This window comes from Rissa tridactyla, chromosome 1, assembly GCF_028500815.1.
Source record: "Rissa tridactyla isolate bRisTri1 chromosome 1, bRisTri1.patW.cur.20221130, whole genome shotgun sequence".
In the NCBI taxonomy this organism is placed as follows: domain Eukaryota; kingdom Metazoa; phylum Chordata; class Aves; order Charadriiformes; family Laridae; genus Rissa; species Rissa tridactyla.
This window is the reverse complement of record NC_071466.1, coordinates 101,726,138-101,745,141: the sequence shown is the minus strand read 5'-3', so window position 1 is coordinate 101,745,141 and position 19,004 is coordinate 101,726,138. Positions and strand designations below refer to the sequence as shown.

Genomic DNA, 19,004 nt, shown 5'->3' with positions numbered 1-19,004 from the left:
GAGTTTCTCCCGCAATGGAATGACAAATAACTGGGTGACATGCTGTGAAAAATTTAGAAAATGAGGAATGCTATCCCGTTTTCCAAATAGAGCAGAAAAAACACTAATTCCATTAGGCAAGATGGAACAGACAATTACACTGGGCATGCTTTTAATTTTGAAGCTAACCAGATAACTGATGCCTTTTTCAAATGTAATGACTATTGAAGTGATTCCTTCAACATGAAGCGAACCCGCTGATTTTGCTTTCTAAAATTAAAGCATTTACCTTATACAAAGTATAAGAAATGTTACCTGTTGCCTCCACCATTCCTTCTAGGATTACAACAATTTCTAGCTCCTCTTTGGGCAACTGGGCTTTGGAAATCTCCCAGAAAGGACTCTGCTGGTTAATTTCATGGCTGATGATCAGTGGTGAAACCAAAAAGAGACGATCATCCCCTGTGTAATAACCTACGTTGATATCTGTCTGGTTGAGTGGTATAAATTCCCCCTCCTTTGTCTGTTTGGATTTGATCAACTTGGCTCGTATTGATGCCTCTACAATGTGTGAATTCCTAAGGTCTCCTACTCGGAACATCAGACACAGCTTTCCATCCCGCATGGAAATAACTGCGTTTGTAGAAAAAACCAAGGTTTCTGCCCTCTTCTTGGGTTGGGATATTTTCACAAACATGCAGCCAACCATGAAAGCGTTGACGATAGAACCTAAAACAGACTGCACTAAAAGCAGAATAATTCCCTCGGGACACTTGTCCGTGATGACCCGGTAACCATACCCAATGGTGGTTTCTGTCTCGATTGAGAATAAAAAGGCTGAGACAAACCCATTGAGGTTGCTGACGCATGGGGTCCACGTGCTGTCCCCTATATGATCCATATCTCCTCGCATGTAGGCAATTAGCCACCAGATCATTCCAAAGAAGAGCCAGGTCACAGTGTAAACCATGACAAAAATCAACAGGTTGAACCTCCACTTGAGATCCACTAAGGTAGTGAAGATGTCAGTCAAGTAACGGTAAGTCTCTCTGACATTCCCATGGTGGACGTTGCATTTCCCATCTTTCCTAACATACCTCTGGATTTTTCTCTTGGCACATTCTTTGTTTATATTTTTTGGCAGATCCTCTCTAGCTTGTTTGGGCAACTTTGGCTGATGAATAGTGACAGGGCTCTCTATGTCCTGCTCCATTGAGTCTTCTTCCAGTACGTTAGCTGCCATTAAAAACAAACAAACAAGAAAAAGGCAGGCATTATTTTTCTTATTATTTCTCTAAGTCAACACACAACTTCTTCCTGTATTACTGGCATGAAATTGTTATTAATCAATAAAACTATTATCCTTGTTCTTTGCTTACTTGTTAAATACACAACACAAAAGTCAAATGATGCCAAGCATCCTCAATTTATTGCTAAATAGAAATACTTTGGGGGAAAACTCTCTTTCTTGTTTCCTCTCTATCAGGTCATCCTATCTACACCCATACTTAAATTCCACAAGATGTGTTCAAGCAGATCTTTCTTCCCCCCACCCCCCTGTACAGTTTAATAAATGAAGTTTCTTATGCACCAAGGAAGATCTTCTGGGAGATAACAGATATAAATGAGGAAATGGATTTGCTTGGGGGTTTCAGTCGACAAGATGAGCAGAGAAAATGAGCAATTGTCGAGCTATTTTTTCCATCAATTGCATTGCTATGGGGAAAGTATTAAATAAGTATAAAGATTTAAACAAAACCCCAACATTTTTTGGAAAGAACGAATCCTACTCTTGTTGAAGGAAAGGCAGGCACAGTGTAATGTATACCAAGAGCAATTCAAGCACATTTCCATAGATAATCAATGTCTTGCTGATATCGAGACAGGGAATTGTATGTCCTTCTCCCAGTGACAAAAAACATACTGTACTTTGGAACATGATTTGATTTTAATTCAGTATACCTGTGGCCTTTAATTCGAGTGTGCCTTTTTCTCTAATTGTGTGGGCCTACACAGCATACCCCCATGTCTCACAAGAATTTAAAAACCAGAAATGACAGTAACTGCCTTTTTTTTTTCTTCCCCCCCACCCCCCCGAGTCTTTTGAGATAAATAGCTTCATTATGTTTAAAAGCAAGAAAGAAGAGTTTACTGAGGAGGAGAGTGGTTTAATTGAATGGATTTTGCACGAAGCTGAGGACACAGTGAGGTCTGGGGTAACTGCTGTCTTTTTAGTGGAAACCCTTCTGCACTATGGAGCTTGTTCCTGTGGGAATTTCAGCTCTTGAACTCCTAATTTTCTCTCTTCTGGCTAATTGCTGTCATTCTGCTGCCAGGCTGTGAAGGAAAAAGGCTTCTGCTGGCTCTGCCTAGATGCTTGGCTCTGAATATAGTAGAACCGATGTGACGTTGTACCATCGGTTTACAGAGATGCTCTTCCTAAACAGTCAAGGCGTGTTGTAGGTGCACCCTGCAATGGCCACAGCTTACACTGACGTGCTGCAGTAACTTCTGTGCAGGCTCAGGCGTGGGCTGCCCAGTCCTGCTGTGGGTGGTGACCTTCAAGCGGAGAGCTGGGAGCAAGCAGCTTGGGTTGGGAAGCACTTCATTTCCCTGCGCACCAGTTGGCTCTGAGCACCTCTTGCCTGGCTGGGAAATGGGGGCACAAACCCACCAAAGCTCCTGCTTGACAGAGCAGCCCTGCCTCTGGCACCCCACCCACAGGCTTGTGTGTCTCTGCCTGGCACTGACCTGGGCAGTAGATCCAAACCTTCTTGCTTGGAGGAGCTACCAGGGAAGCCTGGGCTCTTATCCAGAGAGAGGTTTGCACAAGGGGCTGCTCTTGGTGGGTCAGGACAGCACAAAGAGTGTTTTAGTCTCTCTTAGCAACATGTGAGAGAGACTGTGGAGTCTCACAGCACCTTTAGCTTTTTCAAGATGTACTGACTCATCCCCGTGGAGAAAGATCACAGACCCTTGTAAAATTTTAGGGGTGACTGAAATACCCAGGAAAAAATTCAAAGGTCGTAGGCTGGTTGTCTCACCTTCTGGCCTGCTCCACTGCCAGCCAAGCCCCTGTTCAGCCCCGTAGCCTTTTCTGTGTTAAAAGAAAGGCTCAAAGGCTGACAGTAGCACGCAAGCCTGAAAGCAGTGCTGTCTTTAAAGGCTGTGTGCTCCATCCTGTGTCACTTTTTCAGTTTGCTGCCGTGTCTAAAGAGAGTATTATTCAGGCTGATGGTAGCGGCAGCGCTGTAAGTCGTGTCACAAGGCAATCAGTTCTGAATGAACTTACCGCAGTTGGTGACAGTGTGCCTGCTTGCATTATCACTAGTGCTATATAATGAATGATGAAATAAACACAATAAAAAGTCATTGCAGGAGCCTTGTGAGGCAGACTTAAGCCAAAGCCAGAAAATTTGAAGTTAAGGCTTCACACTTCATGTTTAACTCTCTATTGTGCCTAAGGAAATTTCAGTCCACAGGAGCTACCACATCACTGCAGTAACAGACCCCTTAAATACTTATGAACAGCCTGTGAAGGCTCCGGATTTTGGGGCTTTAATGCAATGTATGTTAGACTAGTAATGAAGGTTTGATGTGGTTCATTATCTTTAAGGCATTATGAATATTTTGCTTTCCCCTCCCAGTTAGAGCCTGGCATGAACACAGGGACAGGGTGCAGGTGTCTCCTGTTGCCTTTGAGAATATAGACTTCTGACCTTGCTATTAAAGGCCACCATGTTCTAGACCTCCCTGCCTGAGCATCTTTTACCAGAAACAGCAAAGGGTAAAAAAAACTATAGCAGGGCTGGGAGGGGACACAGATAATTATTTTATTAGTGGCATCAGGAGAAATCTGAAGGGATGTCCCCATCCAAGGATGCCTACCAGCCATACGCTGCACCTATCTAGCCTGCTTTGCACATGGTGTTTGTTTCCTATAGAAGTACTTGCTAGCAATGAAGCACCTTTTATTGATACAAGAAATTTTAGTGATGCTTTCAAAATGCTTTGTCTTGATTAAGCCCTTGTGCGTCATAACCAGCCTTTCCTGTCTTTTACAGTACATGAGCTGACCCACAAAGAGAGGTGAGGGCCATATTTTCTCAAGCGGTCGTAGGTTTTGTGGCTGGAGCAAGGAGCCACCGTGGTCCCCAGCACGCGGTTGTCAGCTGTCACTGTCACAGTAGATGGGCTTCAGAGAGCTGCCTCTTCCAAGGTGGGAGAATTTTTCTTAACCTTGAGAGGTTAGCATCTTGAGAGGTGTAGCATCTTGCTAACACTCTTGCAGACATTTTAATCTCCCTGGGGGCATCTGGCCATTTTGTAAAATCTCCAGGCTCTTTCCAGTGCTGTCATTTCTCAACTCTCAGGCAGTTTCTGAGAGGAAAAATTAAGGTCAAATTTTCAGTCTTTTTCTCTTTATGCAAGATGCCCTTTTACTGTTTCCCTCACCCAAATTATCCTACTGTGAGACCCAACGAATACGTGTATGGTGAGGTTTTTAGATCAGAATCACAGCCCATCACCCTCTCCTGGTCCAAGTTCTCATTCCAGAGTGAACCTTGGGAGCAGCAATTCCCGAAAGAAGCGATCCAAGGATTGTGCATCTGTGTGTTTCCATGGAAATGCTTGATGAATAAGTTTTAAACACATGGCAGGATCCCTGTTCACCACTAAGGCTGAGGAACAGCCACATATTGTCAGCGCCTTTGCCACAAAACACTTTGACTAATTATATTTTTACTTGATATCAACCCAATTAGCTTGTGCTGTTTATTTCATTTAATTTTCCTTTTGGTTATATAATGGCTGTCATGGTTCCAGGAACAGAGGAGTGAATAGCAGCTATCTCACTTGAGAGCTATTTTTACTCTCTCCGCTTTTCTTCATGACAAAAATATATACATATTATTAATCTGCACTGCAAAAAATTTATGTACTTCTGAACACTTCTTCCTCTCCCAGTAAACATTATGTTTGTTTGAACACAACGTCCAGGTAGCAATGCTGTGCCAATTTAGGCCAGTTTAGAGCATTCTGTTCAAAGTATTTGTTGCAGTGAGTTCCTTAGGCAAATGCATACAACATGCATGAGATTTCAGTGGCTTGTTTCATTTTCCAGCAAATGACAAGGAGTTCTCCTAAATAAGTCCCTGAATAGTTCCCTTGTGTTTCATCATAGCAGTACGTACTGGTTATGGCTATATTAGTAAATTAAATGTGCCCAGGCCTATTCTTTAGCTTGGAGGCTAACTGGGGTGGTACAGCCCACGTTTATATTTTTCAACTCCCGTTGTTTTCAAAGCAGGGTAGTTCCATACAATCTGTTTATTAGGAATAGCCTATGTCCCATGCTAACACCTGAAATGTAGCCAGGAATTGTGTATACTTAGTTCTCCAGTGGTCAAAATCATGTGCCAGAGGCTTTTCTAGGAATTTTACCATACAGGCTGTTGGGTGCCAGTGCTCAGGAACATTTTATTTTCTAGCAAAGATGCAACCAGTGTTGGTGTCTGGGTCTTGTCTATTCCAGAACAGTATTGGAAAGGCCCAATCCAGTGTTTCCAAGATAATATTTTTGTTTAGAGTTTGTAACATGAGTCCGGTCTCAACAACAAACTATGAGGTGTACAGGAGATGCTCTCATGACCTTTGTAGCTGTGAATGTAACATATTACTATAATTCCTAAGCAATCATTTTATCATTAGCAATGTGATTTTTTTGTATGTTTATAGTACTTCAGAAATCTTGCCATGGTACTGTACAAACATAAAGCAAAAGGAGGTATGTAAAGGGTATACTTGTCTAATTGAAATACTTGTAGCCTATTTTGATTGCATACTGTATTAGAGTTGTAGGATGACCTGCAAAATAATTAGGAGTTTCAACAGAGAATATTACAAATTATAACTGACCTTTTTGTATCAGAAGCTGATATAGAGAGTTCAGTGCATGTTTCACTGTAATTTAGTAGACTAATTTTATCTCTTGTAACATAGTTGTGAATGGTTTGTATTTTATTGAAAACTGACTAATTTCAAAAAATCATTTATAATCTACAAATTGTTCCCATGGGCTTTATTGCACATATACAAATGTCGAGCAGACATTGTTTTGACTGTGATTTCCGCCTGCATGCAGGTCATTCCCCACTTTCCTGGTAGGATGAAGGCAACTTTTAAGGTACGCCGGTGTTCGCATTTGTAAGGTCCAAGCTTGCCTTTTGTGAACATTTTTCAGTATTCACCTCTCATTTGCTGTGATCATAAGCCTCCCTGACACTGAACTCATCTGTGGAATATTCGGCAGTACCAGGCGGCTATTTCTGTTTCCCGCTGCCTCTGCGAGGTTGTGAGGCTTTGACATCAGGAGAAGAAGGCACAGCGCTGCACAGCACAAGGCGTTTTCTGCAGTGTTCAATACTCTGCCCGAAATCTGGGTCTTTCTGTCTCGTTTCTTGCCTGTGATGCAAGGAGAAGTCAGAGAGAGGAGGCAGACGTGGAGCTTTTGAAATGCTTTGCCTGATCTCCGGCGTGTTTCAGTCACCGTTTCTGAGCTTTGTAAAATCCCAAGCCCGATGAGCACCGAGGGCACAGGAACAGATATTCTCAGAATAGAGGGGGATTTGCCTGTTTAATGAACTCAGCCTGTATCGCTCTCAGTGAGACCAGGTAATCTGTACTGCAAGCCACTGTGCATTATCAGTAGATATGAGGAGAAAGAGTCTTGTTTACAGAAAAAAAATGGAGCTTTTTGTGACGCTAACAACTGTAAGCAGTCATTATCACAAAATGCAGATTTTCTTCTGTAGAAGAAAGGAATTAGGATCTGGTCCTGTGCTGCTGAAATCAATGCAAGATTGTCTATTCACTCGGCTGGGAGCATTGTTTAGTCCTCATTTTGACATATTGAAATGTTCAATAAACACTGACTTGGCAAATTTCTTCAAGAACCAAATTACTTATTTGCACCCATAGAATCATAAATATAATTTCAGACAGAGAATTCATGAGATTTAAATTTATTTCAGCAGCAGTTTTCACTAGAAAAGAAATGCAAATTTAAGTATATATATGATTACAAAAGAGTCTGTAATGATGTTACCTTGTTTTTTCACACTACCTGCTTCATCATTGCCTTCTAATCCAACTTGATAAAAATAACGTTCTACTATTTTCATTTCTTTTAAGCCCGTAAAGCTGCAAAATTCAGCCTGAGTAATGCTTTGTCTCTACGTAGTACAAACATTTCAGTTTATTTCTGATTCTTGGCCTTTTTATTATGGAGGACAGATGATGAAGCTGATATGTGAATTTAAAAACATGACACCATTTTTGATAGTCATCTGACCTTGTAGTTTTTGTCTTGAATTCTAACCAATTTCATTACAGAATTTACCACTAAAGGCTCCAGAATGCTGTTTTTACATTGGCTTTGCTAAATGCAGCTTCATTTGAAGCACAGGGAAGCCAAACAGCCTCAGCTTTGTTATATATATGGGGCAGTGTAGGGAAGACAGATGATTATCAGTGTCTCCTGCCTTTCATTAGGCTGGGGATCCCAAATTGGATTATGAAACTTGTTTACTACCTGAAGTCTGAGTGTTTGGAGTCAGTGTTTATTCAGAGCCATCTCTGGTGCAAATGCCTGGCATCAAAAATAGATTTCTGGAACAAGGAGAGTTTGCTGTTACATATCTCTGCTTCTGTCTGATTAGTCTAGTTATATATGGTTTTTACCAGACTTTTGGCTTCCAGAAAAGCTTGAGCTGGAGGTTCAGAGTAGGTAAGGGTTCTCCTGAAAGCCTGTGAATCTACACAAATTAACCAATTGTTTTTGATGTCAGCGTAGCTGCTGGCCATTGACCCCCTTAGGTATTTGGTGACTGGAACCAATATCCAGAGTGTTTTTTGGGGGGTCCACTTCAGTGCAGTCTAGATGCTATTCTTTTGAACAGACTCAGCGTATGTATGGGCTATTGCTGATATCACAGGTGTGCTCTGGCTTGTGCCGTGTTCTTATTCATCATATCCCCCTGGATGGTACAAGTAATCTCTGTCACAAGCTATATGTTATTTAACAACTCCTTCTTAGCCTTTATGGCAGATGGACTATCACCCTTGTCTAGTTCTCACTACCTCTCCATTCTCAGCCTCCCCACTTTTTTTCCCTTGCTCTCATCAGAAAGGAAAAAGCAAAGATGTTTTCACCTTAAGCAGGTAATAAATAGGAAAGTCTGAGAGTGACAAACCTGTAGAGCTACAAAAGGGAGACAAATAGGTGTCCCACGCAATTTCAGAGAATGTTGAACTATGAAGACTAAGCTCAACACGATGGAGGGAGTAGTGGTTACTCTGAAAACCATGGCCTACCAATGGAAGACTAGACAATGGAGGGCTACCAGAAAGGCAGAATGAAGATTCCTGGCCATGATAAGTGTGAAAGGTTGGCATTAAAATCTTGCATGCAATTGCTTATAGTAATATACAAAGAAGTCAGAGAGGTACTCTATCTCTTTTGAAAAAATCAGACCTCAGTCTCCTTTGCTATAGTGTTCTTATCATCTCCACAACCAATGCGGAAAACAGCCTCCTCGCAATCAGTGTTTCTTCTGAGAAGGTGAAAGACATAGAAAGGATGCATTTTTTGCACTTAGAAAATGCATAATATTGTCACTGCTGCTGCAAGCAGTGGAGCAAGGTCAGAGGCAGAGGCAGAGACAGCCCAGGTGTCCCACCCTGAGTCATACCACCTGGCAACAGCAGACCTTGGCTCACGTTTAGTATTTCCATGTGGCAAAAGTACTGACAACTGCTGTAGTAGGGATAATAGGGATCATTAATGATTCACAGTGCTGACAGGCCTTAATAGCTGCAAATACTGGCCACATGCTTTCTTTCTGATGCCTCTGAGTCAGATGTATGTCTCCCTGAATTACTGTAATGTGGCATTGTCTGATGTGCCCCCTGAGAGTTTTCTTTTTGCAGTTACTCAACTCCAGCTATTTCTGCCAGTTACTATCACGTGTACTAATGCCAAAATTTTTACTTGTCAGTTGTACTATTTCTTCAGACGTTTACCAAGGACTCAACTCTTTGTCTCTGTGGGACGTATAAGGAAAAGGAGAAAGCATGAAGGAAGCATACTGACCTAAGTGTTATGAGTTTTAAACTATTTGTATGTACGTGCCCTAACTGCTAGAAATAAAAAATAAATAAATTTTAAATCTGCATAAAATCATAGAATATTTTGGGTCAGAAGGGACCTCTAAAGGTCTCTCGACCAACCCCCTGCTCAACACAGGACCAACTTCAAAGTTAGATTACATTGCTCCGGGCCAAGGATGGGAGATTCCACAGCCTCTCCGGGCCCTGTCCCAGTGCTGCACCTCTTGCATTAGAGACTTTTTTTCCGGTTTATATCCTATTGGAAATTCCCTCACTGCAACTTGTGCCCATTGTTCCATGTCTTTCACTGCGCACCTCTGAGAAGGGTACAACTTCATCTTCTCTGCAGTTTCTCTTTTGCACCTGAGCTGTTGATTTACAGTTCAGCCTTCCAGGGAAATTGTTTGAGAGCTGGTTAAATCATGGTTTCTCCACATATTTTTCTTACTGATTACATGGAAAAAGAGTATTCTCAAGTTTTGTGAGAAGAGATGGGGAGAATCAGTTCCTTCTTCTCATGATTTTTTCCCATTAAAATTTTCCCAACTGAAAACTCTAGAAACAAAAATTAGTTGATCAGCTGAACATTTCATATAAATAATTCTGACTAATTTAATTCTGCACCTGTAATGTCACTGATATCAGGAGAGTGCCCCTGGATGTTTCTGGAAGCTGAAGTGTAAATAGGAACTTGGCTGGCCTGCCCAATGCTGCTTATCTGCACTGCTAAATGTTAGCAAGCTACGAGTCTTGGCTTTGGCCCATGCCAACTAGTGCTCTGAGACAATATGTGGGAATGATCTGGGAGATGGTATGTGCCAGGGACTGCTCCAGTAGACAGCATGTATGAGATTGCATCAGGTTTGGCTTCTTTCACTCTTATCTGCCAACACTGTCCTAGCAGGCTTTTCTCCCTCAGACATCTCCACAGGCCCCTCATGCCACCCCTGCGTAAAGTAACATATAACCTTGGTCTGCAACACAGACCTCATGTCATTTCAAATAATTTGAAGTGGCAAAAACATCACCGTTAATATACTAATTATACCTTAAAACCAAGAGATATAAAGTCCACACAAGACTTGGGCCAAGTGCTCTGCAGTTTGGCATGGACATCCTGTACCACTTGCTCTCAAGATTGCAGAACAATTCTTGGCCTGGTTTTATTTAGCACTGTAGATGAATTCAGATTGGTGATGGGCCTGGTGCATATTCCAGTATGCGGAAAGTTTAGAAATCAAGGCAGACAGCTGTTGCCCTTGTCAAAAGTCCAGTTAGGCTACTAGAGAGGAGAGAAATAGACCCTCACAGAAGGAGTTGATACCACAAGTTTTCCCACTTTCACGTTGGCAAGAGAAGCCAACCCTTCTCTCTCCTCGCTGTTTTCTATCCCAACTCTATTCCTGGCCTTTTTTCCTCCCCTTCCTGAAGTAAGGGTGGTTTTGAACCTTCATCCTTGGGATAGCCAAATACAATTTTCGCCTGCATTGCTGAACAACCTTGAGACAGCTTTGTGCCTGAATATTCATAGAGCTCCTTGGGCAGGTGGGGGAACCATCATGACTGCTGCACAGACATACTCTGACAGCTTGCTTTGCTTTGATCAATGAACTATCATAAATATAAGGGATAGGAAGAAGGGAGAAGAATATTTTTGTCAGAAAGGAAGAACTTGATTCAATCAATATGCTGCACAAGTCGATTGAAGCCAATAACTTATGCAATGAAGTAAACCTGCAGACCAAGCACAAGAACGTTTAGTACTTTCCTACAGAAATGGGCAGAAGACGCTATATATTGATAGAAATCTTGGACCTGATCAACTTAGGGTTAAGGGATCCGAGATGACTTTGAGTGTTTACTTTTTCTCTGCAAAAGATCACATATACTGAGTAAACTTTCCCTAGGTCAAGATGATTGTTCACTAGGGAAACCCCCTGGCATTGGCACTCTGGGTAGTTTGTGTGTGTGCGGTGGTGCAAAGTAGTGTGCACACACACTACCAACTGCTACTTTGCAGCTGATTTTGCCCACCGGCATCTTTCTGGTGAAGTAAGGCTTTGGGAGGGTGGTTTGAATGCCATTGATAAAGATGAGGTGTTTGAACCAGAAAGAACTGTCACTTGCAATGTCTCCTTTTTAAAGAAATACAGCCTACAGAGAACGGAATGACTTTGAAGTACAGATACCTGACTCCTCCTACCCCACAATTCTCAAAAGAGGAATGAAAAAATGTCACAAACTTCCTTCCTTAAATTATATTCCCCTCCACGCAGTTTACATCCAGCTGCACCTCAAACAGGCTGCTCCAGGTCACAGACATTGCCTAAGCATATTGGGTTTCCTTCTGCTTATTACTGTTGCACAAAATTACAGAAAGGACTGGAAAGACTGGGAAAATTGAAACAGACAAGAATTTACTTTTATTTATTTTTTTTTTAATCTGGTAATGGAGATATGACAACTTCTTCACAATCAAAGGAGGATTTTGGTGGCTTTTTCTTCTAGGCAACGTATTTCAGAAAAACAAGGTGCTTCTTCCTTACAAAATCAGGCAGGATTTTGATTTAACTTTTTTGCACACTTGAAAAGTTACTAAAATATTTCTCATAGATGTTGGGGAAATAAAATTCTGTGATTGCTGCTGTCTCTCATGGTGGTGAATTGATGGATGTATGCAGTTTTCTGTTGGTTGAGATGGGTGACGTTGGTTATTTGGCCTAACATACAAAGCCAAACTCTTGCATCCAAACACTGCCTCCCAAATAACTGTCTCAGAGACTGGGCAGTTACCCCTCTTACAATTACTTAGTTTATCTGAACAGCTGCCATGTTCTTTCTATCCCCCTCCTCTTCCATTTCTTACTGCAGTTGATACTGGGATTCTGGCTGCTTCCTTTAAGCTAAATAATTAGGCCGTCACTAGCTTCATCCCCTTTCCCTGCCAAAAGAAGTCACGGTGAAATACAAAGACCTAGTTTCTCGCTACTGACTTCCCAATTCTACTTTGTGCAGTTTATAGACTGCAGAGAAAAAATAACTGAGAATTAAGACTGCAAGTGACATTTAAAAATACATTTAGAAAAAAAAATTTAAAAAACTCTGTAATTTCAGCTGGGTCAATGCTTTGTTTCAGGTTGTGGTATTTTGATAACCTGGAAAAGGTAAGTGCAGAATAATACTTTAGCCACGTTTCCTGAGGAAATGAGCCTTATCCATCACTCTGTCTGGCCTTCCCACAATCACTTTTGAAACTTTGGCTGGTATTTAGGCTTTTAGATTTCTTTCAGATTTTCAGATAGGTTCTGAAAGGTAGGCATAGCAGCATTTGACAGTGTTTGGAGGTCTCAGAAATATTAAATTCCTACCAGTGTCATGAAAACAGACTGAGTTAACCACACTATCAAATGCCAAGGAATCCATATAAGAGGGAGCTATAAGAAATGTTTCTTTTTCATGACTGCTGCTGCTGCCAAAGCTACAGTCAAATATTTTTTTTCAAATAGCTATTCCTCTCGATGTCCCTGTAAAGTATCTTCAAAAAAATTGCTCCTGCTTTGCGTGGAACCTGAAGGGTTGTGAGCTTTTATTTTCAGGCAGTAAGAGTGTAGCCACAGGCTGGATCTGCCTGATGCTCATATTTGATAGAAGGACTTCCACATTCAACAACAGGTTTGTTTAGGTCAGACTTTGTGGCTTTGCATACAAAGCAAATTGAGTGAAAGAAAATAAAACTGAGTCAACTCATGCTTTTTTTTTTAAATAAATTACTTAGTTGGATCAGAACAAAAGATCGAATGAACACATGTTTGATTTCAATCCAGATTTTTTCTTACTTTTGTTTAATTTGAATGAAAAACCATAGAGCTTTTCTGCAATGAGCATCAGCTATACAGGATTTTATACCCATCTATATATGAATTTGTTAAAACCTTTATTCAAGCAACTACAAATGGCTGAAAGTGTGACTGAAAATGTAAGTCAAAACCCAAAAAAATGTTTCCATGTCAACAAATAACAACCTTTTGTCTTGAAATAAACAATTCAATGGTGTCTTAACCACCATTTACTATGTTATTTCACTTAAGCTACATAATAAAGTAAATAGATCTATAAACTTGTTTGAAAAAAAGAATCAAAGGAGTTGCTGTGAAATTGCTATAATTGCTTTAATTGCTATTATCCTTCTTTATAGGAAAATAGGTAGCAAAAGATAATTGTAAGCACTGAAAACTTTTGTAAATTGGATTCAATTTGGCCAACAGGATTTTACAAAATATTTTATGAAGGAAAACACATTTAATTTCAGACATTCAAAAACGCAGTATTTTGTCTGTGAAATACTGAAGTCTAGGAGCTTTTAGCAGCAGTTTCAGAATTTGAATTTTCATTTACTTTTGACAGTAAAATTTTATGTAGCTTTACAAAACACAGTTGTTCAAAAGGATTAAATAGCCTTAAAATGGAGAGACTTTAGAAAAGATTTTGTACTGCCTGTTTTGGGTGAGGTAGGGTTTTCTGTTTGTTTTTAGAGACCTTGTCAAAAAGTATTTAAAATTCTTTTTGATGTGCTCTTAGTTTTGTCCATAGTTTTTTCTAGTCTGGCCAAAAATAACCAATCATTCACCAGGATTGGCCCATACACGAGTCACTAGATCACCTGTTTCCTCTCTAAGGAACTTTGACAGGTAACCGAAACCTTTCTGAAGGAGTAGAAAGACTTGATGGTGCTGGGCTCTCATGTTATCCCAGCTGGCTAGATTGCAACATTCATCTTCTGCAACTCTGTTAAGAAGTCGTGGTGGCACTTGATTCTGGGTGGCTGAATGTAGAGTTAAATGCAAAAAATAAAATACTAGTGTGGATTTAAATTTTCTTTCTACAGGGTGTATGGATCTTACCAGAACAGGCTGAAGAGGTATTATGTTTTTTAAATAATTGACGTTTTAGATGGTGTATTAGCCTTCAGCTACCAAAGCCCATCTACCTTATTGGAGTTAGCAAGGCTCAGCATGAGCACAAATAATTCAAAGCTTTCATAGCCTTTAGATGTCTTGAGAGAAAAGAGTAGCTCTGCTTTTCACATATCTCCTGATTTGTACAGGGAGAAGATCTACCTCTGAAATGTATGAGCTGTCTTTCAGGGATTTGTTCACAGTCATCAGAAATACAGATTGCTCTTGTTAGAGCTACTATGTGAAACAATAAATACGCTGGAATAAAATGAGAATTCTATGTCTTTTTTAGTCAGGTACATGTAGTTGGACTCACTTAAAGAAATAGCTGATAAAGGAGCTGGCCTTTTAAAGAGAAAACAGCTCCTGTGCAGTAAACAAATGTACTGAGCCCATGGAGGAGAGCTTTTGATGAATAGACTGGTAACAAGAACACACTTCTTGTGCATCCAAAAGCAAAATTAAACGTAAAACTGAGATGGTAAAAATAGAGCTTGGCTGCTTCAGAGTGGCTTTCCATGCATGAAATGAGTGGAACATTTGCAAACAAATTAGCTTGTGTATTGGGTAGGTTTTTGGTTTTCTTCTGTTTAAAACTAACACAAAGCCCATTTGTGAAGCTGAGACCAGCGGCAGAAGGGTAACGCTTTGCCAGGAATTATGTAGGATTTCAGCTGCATGCCCTGGTGCCTGAGTCCCCCAGCAGCTCGAGTACCACAGGAACCCCCCTGGCTGGTATAAAGGATGTCTAAGGATGTGCCTAGTGGCTAAGGACAGCAATTGCAATTGCGAGAGAGGACTTTCAGATCAGAGCATGCAAAGTGGCAGAATTGCACATGTATTCATTTTTAATGAAATGACAAAAGCTCTAAAGGGCCTTCCCTAGAGGTCTGATTGTGCTCTCCTGGTGTCCCTGTCAATGTGGGAGCATAAGAGGGCATGGATGTGTGGGAATGAAATGAGGATCCTGGGATGTCAAAAATGTGGGGGGATGGTAGACAGGCAGAGTGAACTACCTGGGCACTGGCACGGTGTGTTTAAGCAGGCAGAAGCAGAAAGTGCAGGCAGGCAGCTGGGGAGAAAGGAGGAAGGAGTAATAGAGACAAGGGACTGAATTTGTATTTGGGAGGCTGGTGGGAAAGAAAGAGTTTGCAATGTTTAGACTTGTCTGGGTTTGTGTGTAGGATAAGATTCATTTGTGGTGTTACAGAGAGTACCTTTGTCTCACTCCTTTCGATTCTGGTGGCAAAACAGCCCCTTTATGCTAAAGCTGTAGCTTTCTTCTCTTTGTCCAAGACAAATGGTGATGCGATGAATTATGATGGGACAAGGAAAAACAGGTGACAATTCCTTTAAGTGACTTGACTGAAGTCTTACTCAACTCCTTGACTCTCATCTGGGGTCTGAGCTGATGCTGGATACCTCAGGACTTGGATGTACCAGCTATGAGGATAGTGTACCTGCACAGCTCCCCTGGCATCCCATGGGTGGTCAAGATGAATTTCAATATTCCTTATGTCCCACGCGAGACCTGAGGCCCAAGGGCTGCTTGGCTTCCAAAAAGGGAAAAAAAAAAAAAAAAGTTGATAGTCACAGATTAATTTCTTCTCAGGGCCAGGAGCAACCTTCTAAAACCAGGTAACATCGTATTGTACTGTCTGCATGCATGGTCCCCGGACGTCAGGAGGCCATGGAAGAACCAGAGAAGGTAATGGAGATGGGTAGCCAAAGAGGGGGAGGGGTCCCAGCCACTCAAAGAGATGATAAGAAATGCCTGGACTATTTGGTCTAAAGATGGTGAAGGCTGAGAGTGACGTCAGGGAGATGGAGAATGGAGAATCCCACAGTACTGTGGATCGATCTCACACAACTAGTAGGAGGTTGGTTTTAAAGCAGTTACAAGAAAGTATTCCTTTAACAGCAGGTAGTGGCTTCAGAAGCTTGCTGTCCCTGGGAGATTGTGAAGTTGGACAATATCAGAAAGTTCAAAAGTGGTTTGGCAAGCCCATAGACAAGAGGTCTTTGGATAGACAGTGAAAGGATGGGGCAAGGATGCTCCCTCCAAGAGGGTTAATGCAGGAAGTAGGGTTACAGGGGAGTAGGTGGGTAATGGACTGCCAGGCTTACGTGGCCCCTCTATCATGGCATGGTAGAGCACTTTTATTCTTATATTCTCCCAGATGTATAATATACATGTTTCTCTTTTTAAAGTCACTAACATATCCTCTGATGTTAATGGGGGGGAGGGAGTGGATTCATAAAAAGTGGACAGATGCTAAGAAAGATATTCTATCTCTATTCTGATAGGATGACTTTGTTGTTCGTGTAAATACTGTGATCAATTGACATCAGAGGTGATTTGGCCTTACTTCATTGCTATAAAACGAATTCTGAGTTCAAATATAGAGTCTTAGACTTATTTTTTTCTTAGCCTTGCTAGTTTCCAAGGAGATCTAACCATGTAGATTGTCTGCAAAGGTGGTAATTAGCCAGAAATGAACAAGATGGACACAAAGAAGTTCTTGGAAAAAAAAAAAAATTCAAAGCAGTTCTTTCTTTTAATGGCTAGTATGCAGAAGCAATCTGATCAGTTCTTTTCAGACTTTGAAAAGGCATCGTCATTTGCCTTCACAGTATGGTTTTGTAAATAACCGGCTTTCAGATTGGTGGTTGAACAGACAACTGAAAAATGCCCTTATATTGTTTTGGATGGGAATTATTTTTGAATATCTGGCAATTAAAAATAGGATCCAACAAATTACTCTGCCTGCCTATAAATAATAATAGTTTGGAATTATAACTCAGCATTCAGAAAAATGTTAGAGTCTTAAGGCAGGGAGGAGCAAAACCAGGTGCCATTCATAAAACTTGTTCCTCTTTTCCTGCTACACAGACTTGGCCATTAACTGGGGTGAGGAGCCTTGGATTTGCCTTTCAGTAAGGCAAAGATACAACTTGAACTTGGGCTGTACTTTATGCTCAATACTTATCTATCTTAGGTGTTGGGAGTGAGGAAGGGTGAAGGAGAAGTAAGAAGTGTCTTAACTCTTACTAACTCTCTTGTGAATGCCACCTGCATTTCCTTATTTATCTAACCCACGTATTTAATACTGTTTCTGTATATAATAGCTATATTTTCCTCCTTAGGAAAAATAAAAAAAAAATGTTTAGTTGAAAAATATTTATCTAGTTTGACCCAAATGTACAGCTCTTAAACTAGAATACTTAAAGCATCATTTGTTCAGTAAATAAGCTATTTGCCCTTAAAATGCTTTATAGGCACATCTAGGATGATGGTTAAAGAGAAGCTCTAGAAGAGAAATCCTTTGCAATATTAATTGTGGAAGGGTCAGTGTGCCTGAGAGTTACCAAGACTGAACCTGTGAGTAGAAAAGTGGAAAATGTGCTAGTTTACTCTGGTCTTGTCACTTTGGAAAGTTTTCTTATTATTATTACAATTTTTATAAGGACTGGATTAAGATTTTGAGCTTGTCTCTGACTTTCACACCTCCTATATATCCCAATATGGACCTTATTTGTGTTAGCAAATGCGTATTTATTTCCATCTACACAGAATATGGGGGAGTCATGTGTGAAACGAATAATGAGGACCTGAGATACATGGAATACAAAACAATGAATATGCGCTCAGGAAGAGTGGGGGAGATGCACAAGAACCTCTTTCTTATCTGTATACAAACACAGTTTTTTTTTCCATCGGATATTGAGCTCTGAAATGATGACTAAACCCTTTATTTTGGGGCTGTTACTCCTCCTCCAGCTTGTGCGACTGGTATTTCGTTCTGGAAGGCCAGCACATGAAGCTGCATCAGAGACATTTTTATCTGACGCTTCCTCAAGCAGGCAACAGGGAGCAGCAGCAGAGCAAGCATTTCCTTCTGCCCGATGCGTTTGGCTGCTGGAGATAGCCCCCGATCTACTGTTTTCCTCTGAAGCTCAAGAGAGCAGTGAGTTTGTAAATCAGCATCCCCGGAGGAACCTGAAATGTTCAGCAGCACTAAAGTGAAGTGGAAAAACCACCGCTTTCTCTAGTCACAGACTGCCTCTCTCTCGGTGGAGGGTGGCAGAGGCAGTGAACAGGATTTACCTGCTCACAGACACAACACTGGGAAGGCGCCCTGGATAAGGGTGTTATAGTAATGCAATGAGACATTCACTCTCTTGACACTTCTGCTAATGTTGGAATAAAAAAGGTAATGGAGTAAGTACTTTCTGTGGACTGTTACGTGATTGGAGGTATCGGTATCCTCACATTTCTCATTTTAGTGTAGGTATAGGGACCCTAAAGAGAGCTTTATCTGAGGGTCCCACACGAGCTTCTTTGAGGTTTGGTAAATGGGAACAAAAAGACTTGCTGTTGCACAGTCATCTAAGCCTTCCAGGCACTCAATCATCACCACTGAAATAGAGAGAATGTCACTCATGGACCTTCAGAACGAGCAAGGAAACACATAACAATCCACACTGGGTATTACTTGTGCAGGTACCAAAGAAGCTACAACCCCATTTCTAAATTAATCTCCAGTTTGAGCTCTGATCTGTACAAGGAGTTGATGCCCTGAACTGCCACAGGACTGATTCCCGTGCACAACATGATAGCCACTACGCGTTCACCGTGTTCATATATTTATTATCACTGTCTCCTTACACAGAGCAAGCTCTGCTAGCAACATCTGGCAAGCCATTAATAACAGCTGACTGTGATAAATGTCTATTAGTTACAACTGATTTCAGCATTTCATGGCTGACCTGAGCGTAGGCAATCACACCGTAATCCTATTCTCGTGTAAATTAAGTACAAGTTCCAATTGCAGGGATGCTGCGGCTAAATGGGCAACCTCTCACTTTTCATCTGTGATCAGTTTTAACAAATTGCCT

At 41.1% G+C, this 19,004-nt stretch overlaps 1 protein-coding gene across 1 annotated transcript in view; it reads right to left on the bottom strand.

The window, feature by feature from the left end:
* Positions 1 to 2,717, bottom strand: part of KCNJ6 (potassium inwardly rectifying channel subfamily J member 6) — a 43,037-nt gene extending 40,320 nt beyond the window's left edge. The window contains exon 1 of the mRNA XM_054220695.1: positions 295 to 2,717. Coding sequence (XP_054076670.1) covers positions 295 to 1,222 — 928 coding nt within the window. The 5' untranslated portion in view covers positions 1,223 to 2,717. The remainder of the gene's footprint in view (positions 1 to 294) is intronic.
* Between the last annotated feature and the right edge of the window lie 16,287 nt (positions 2,718 to 19,004).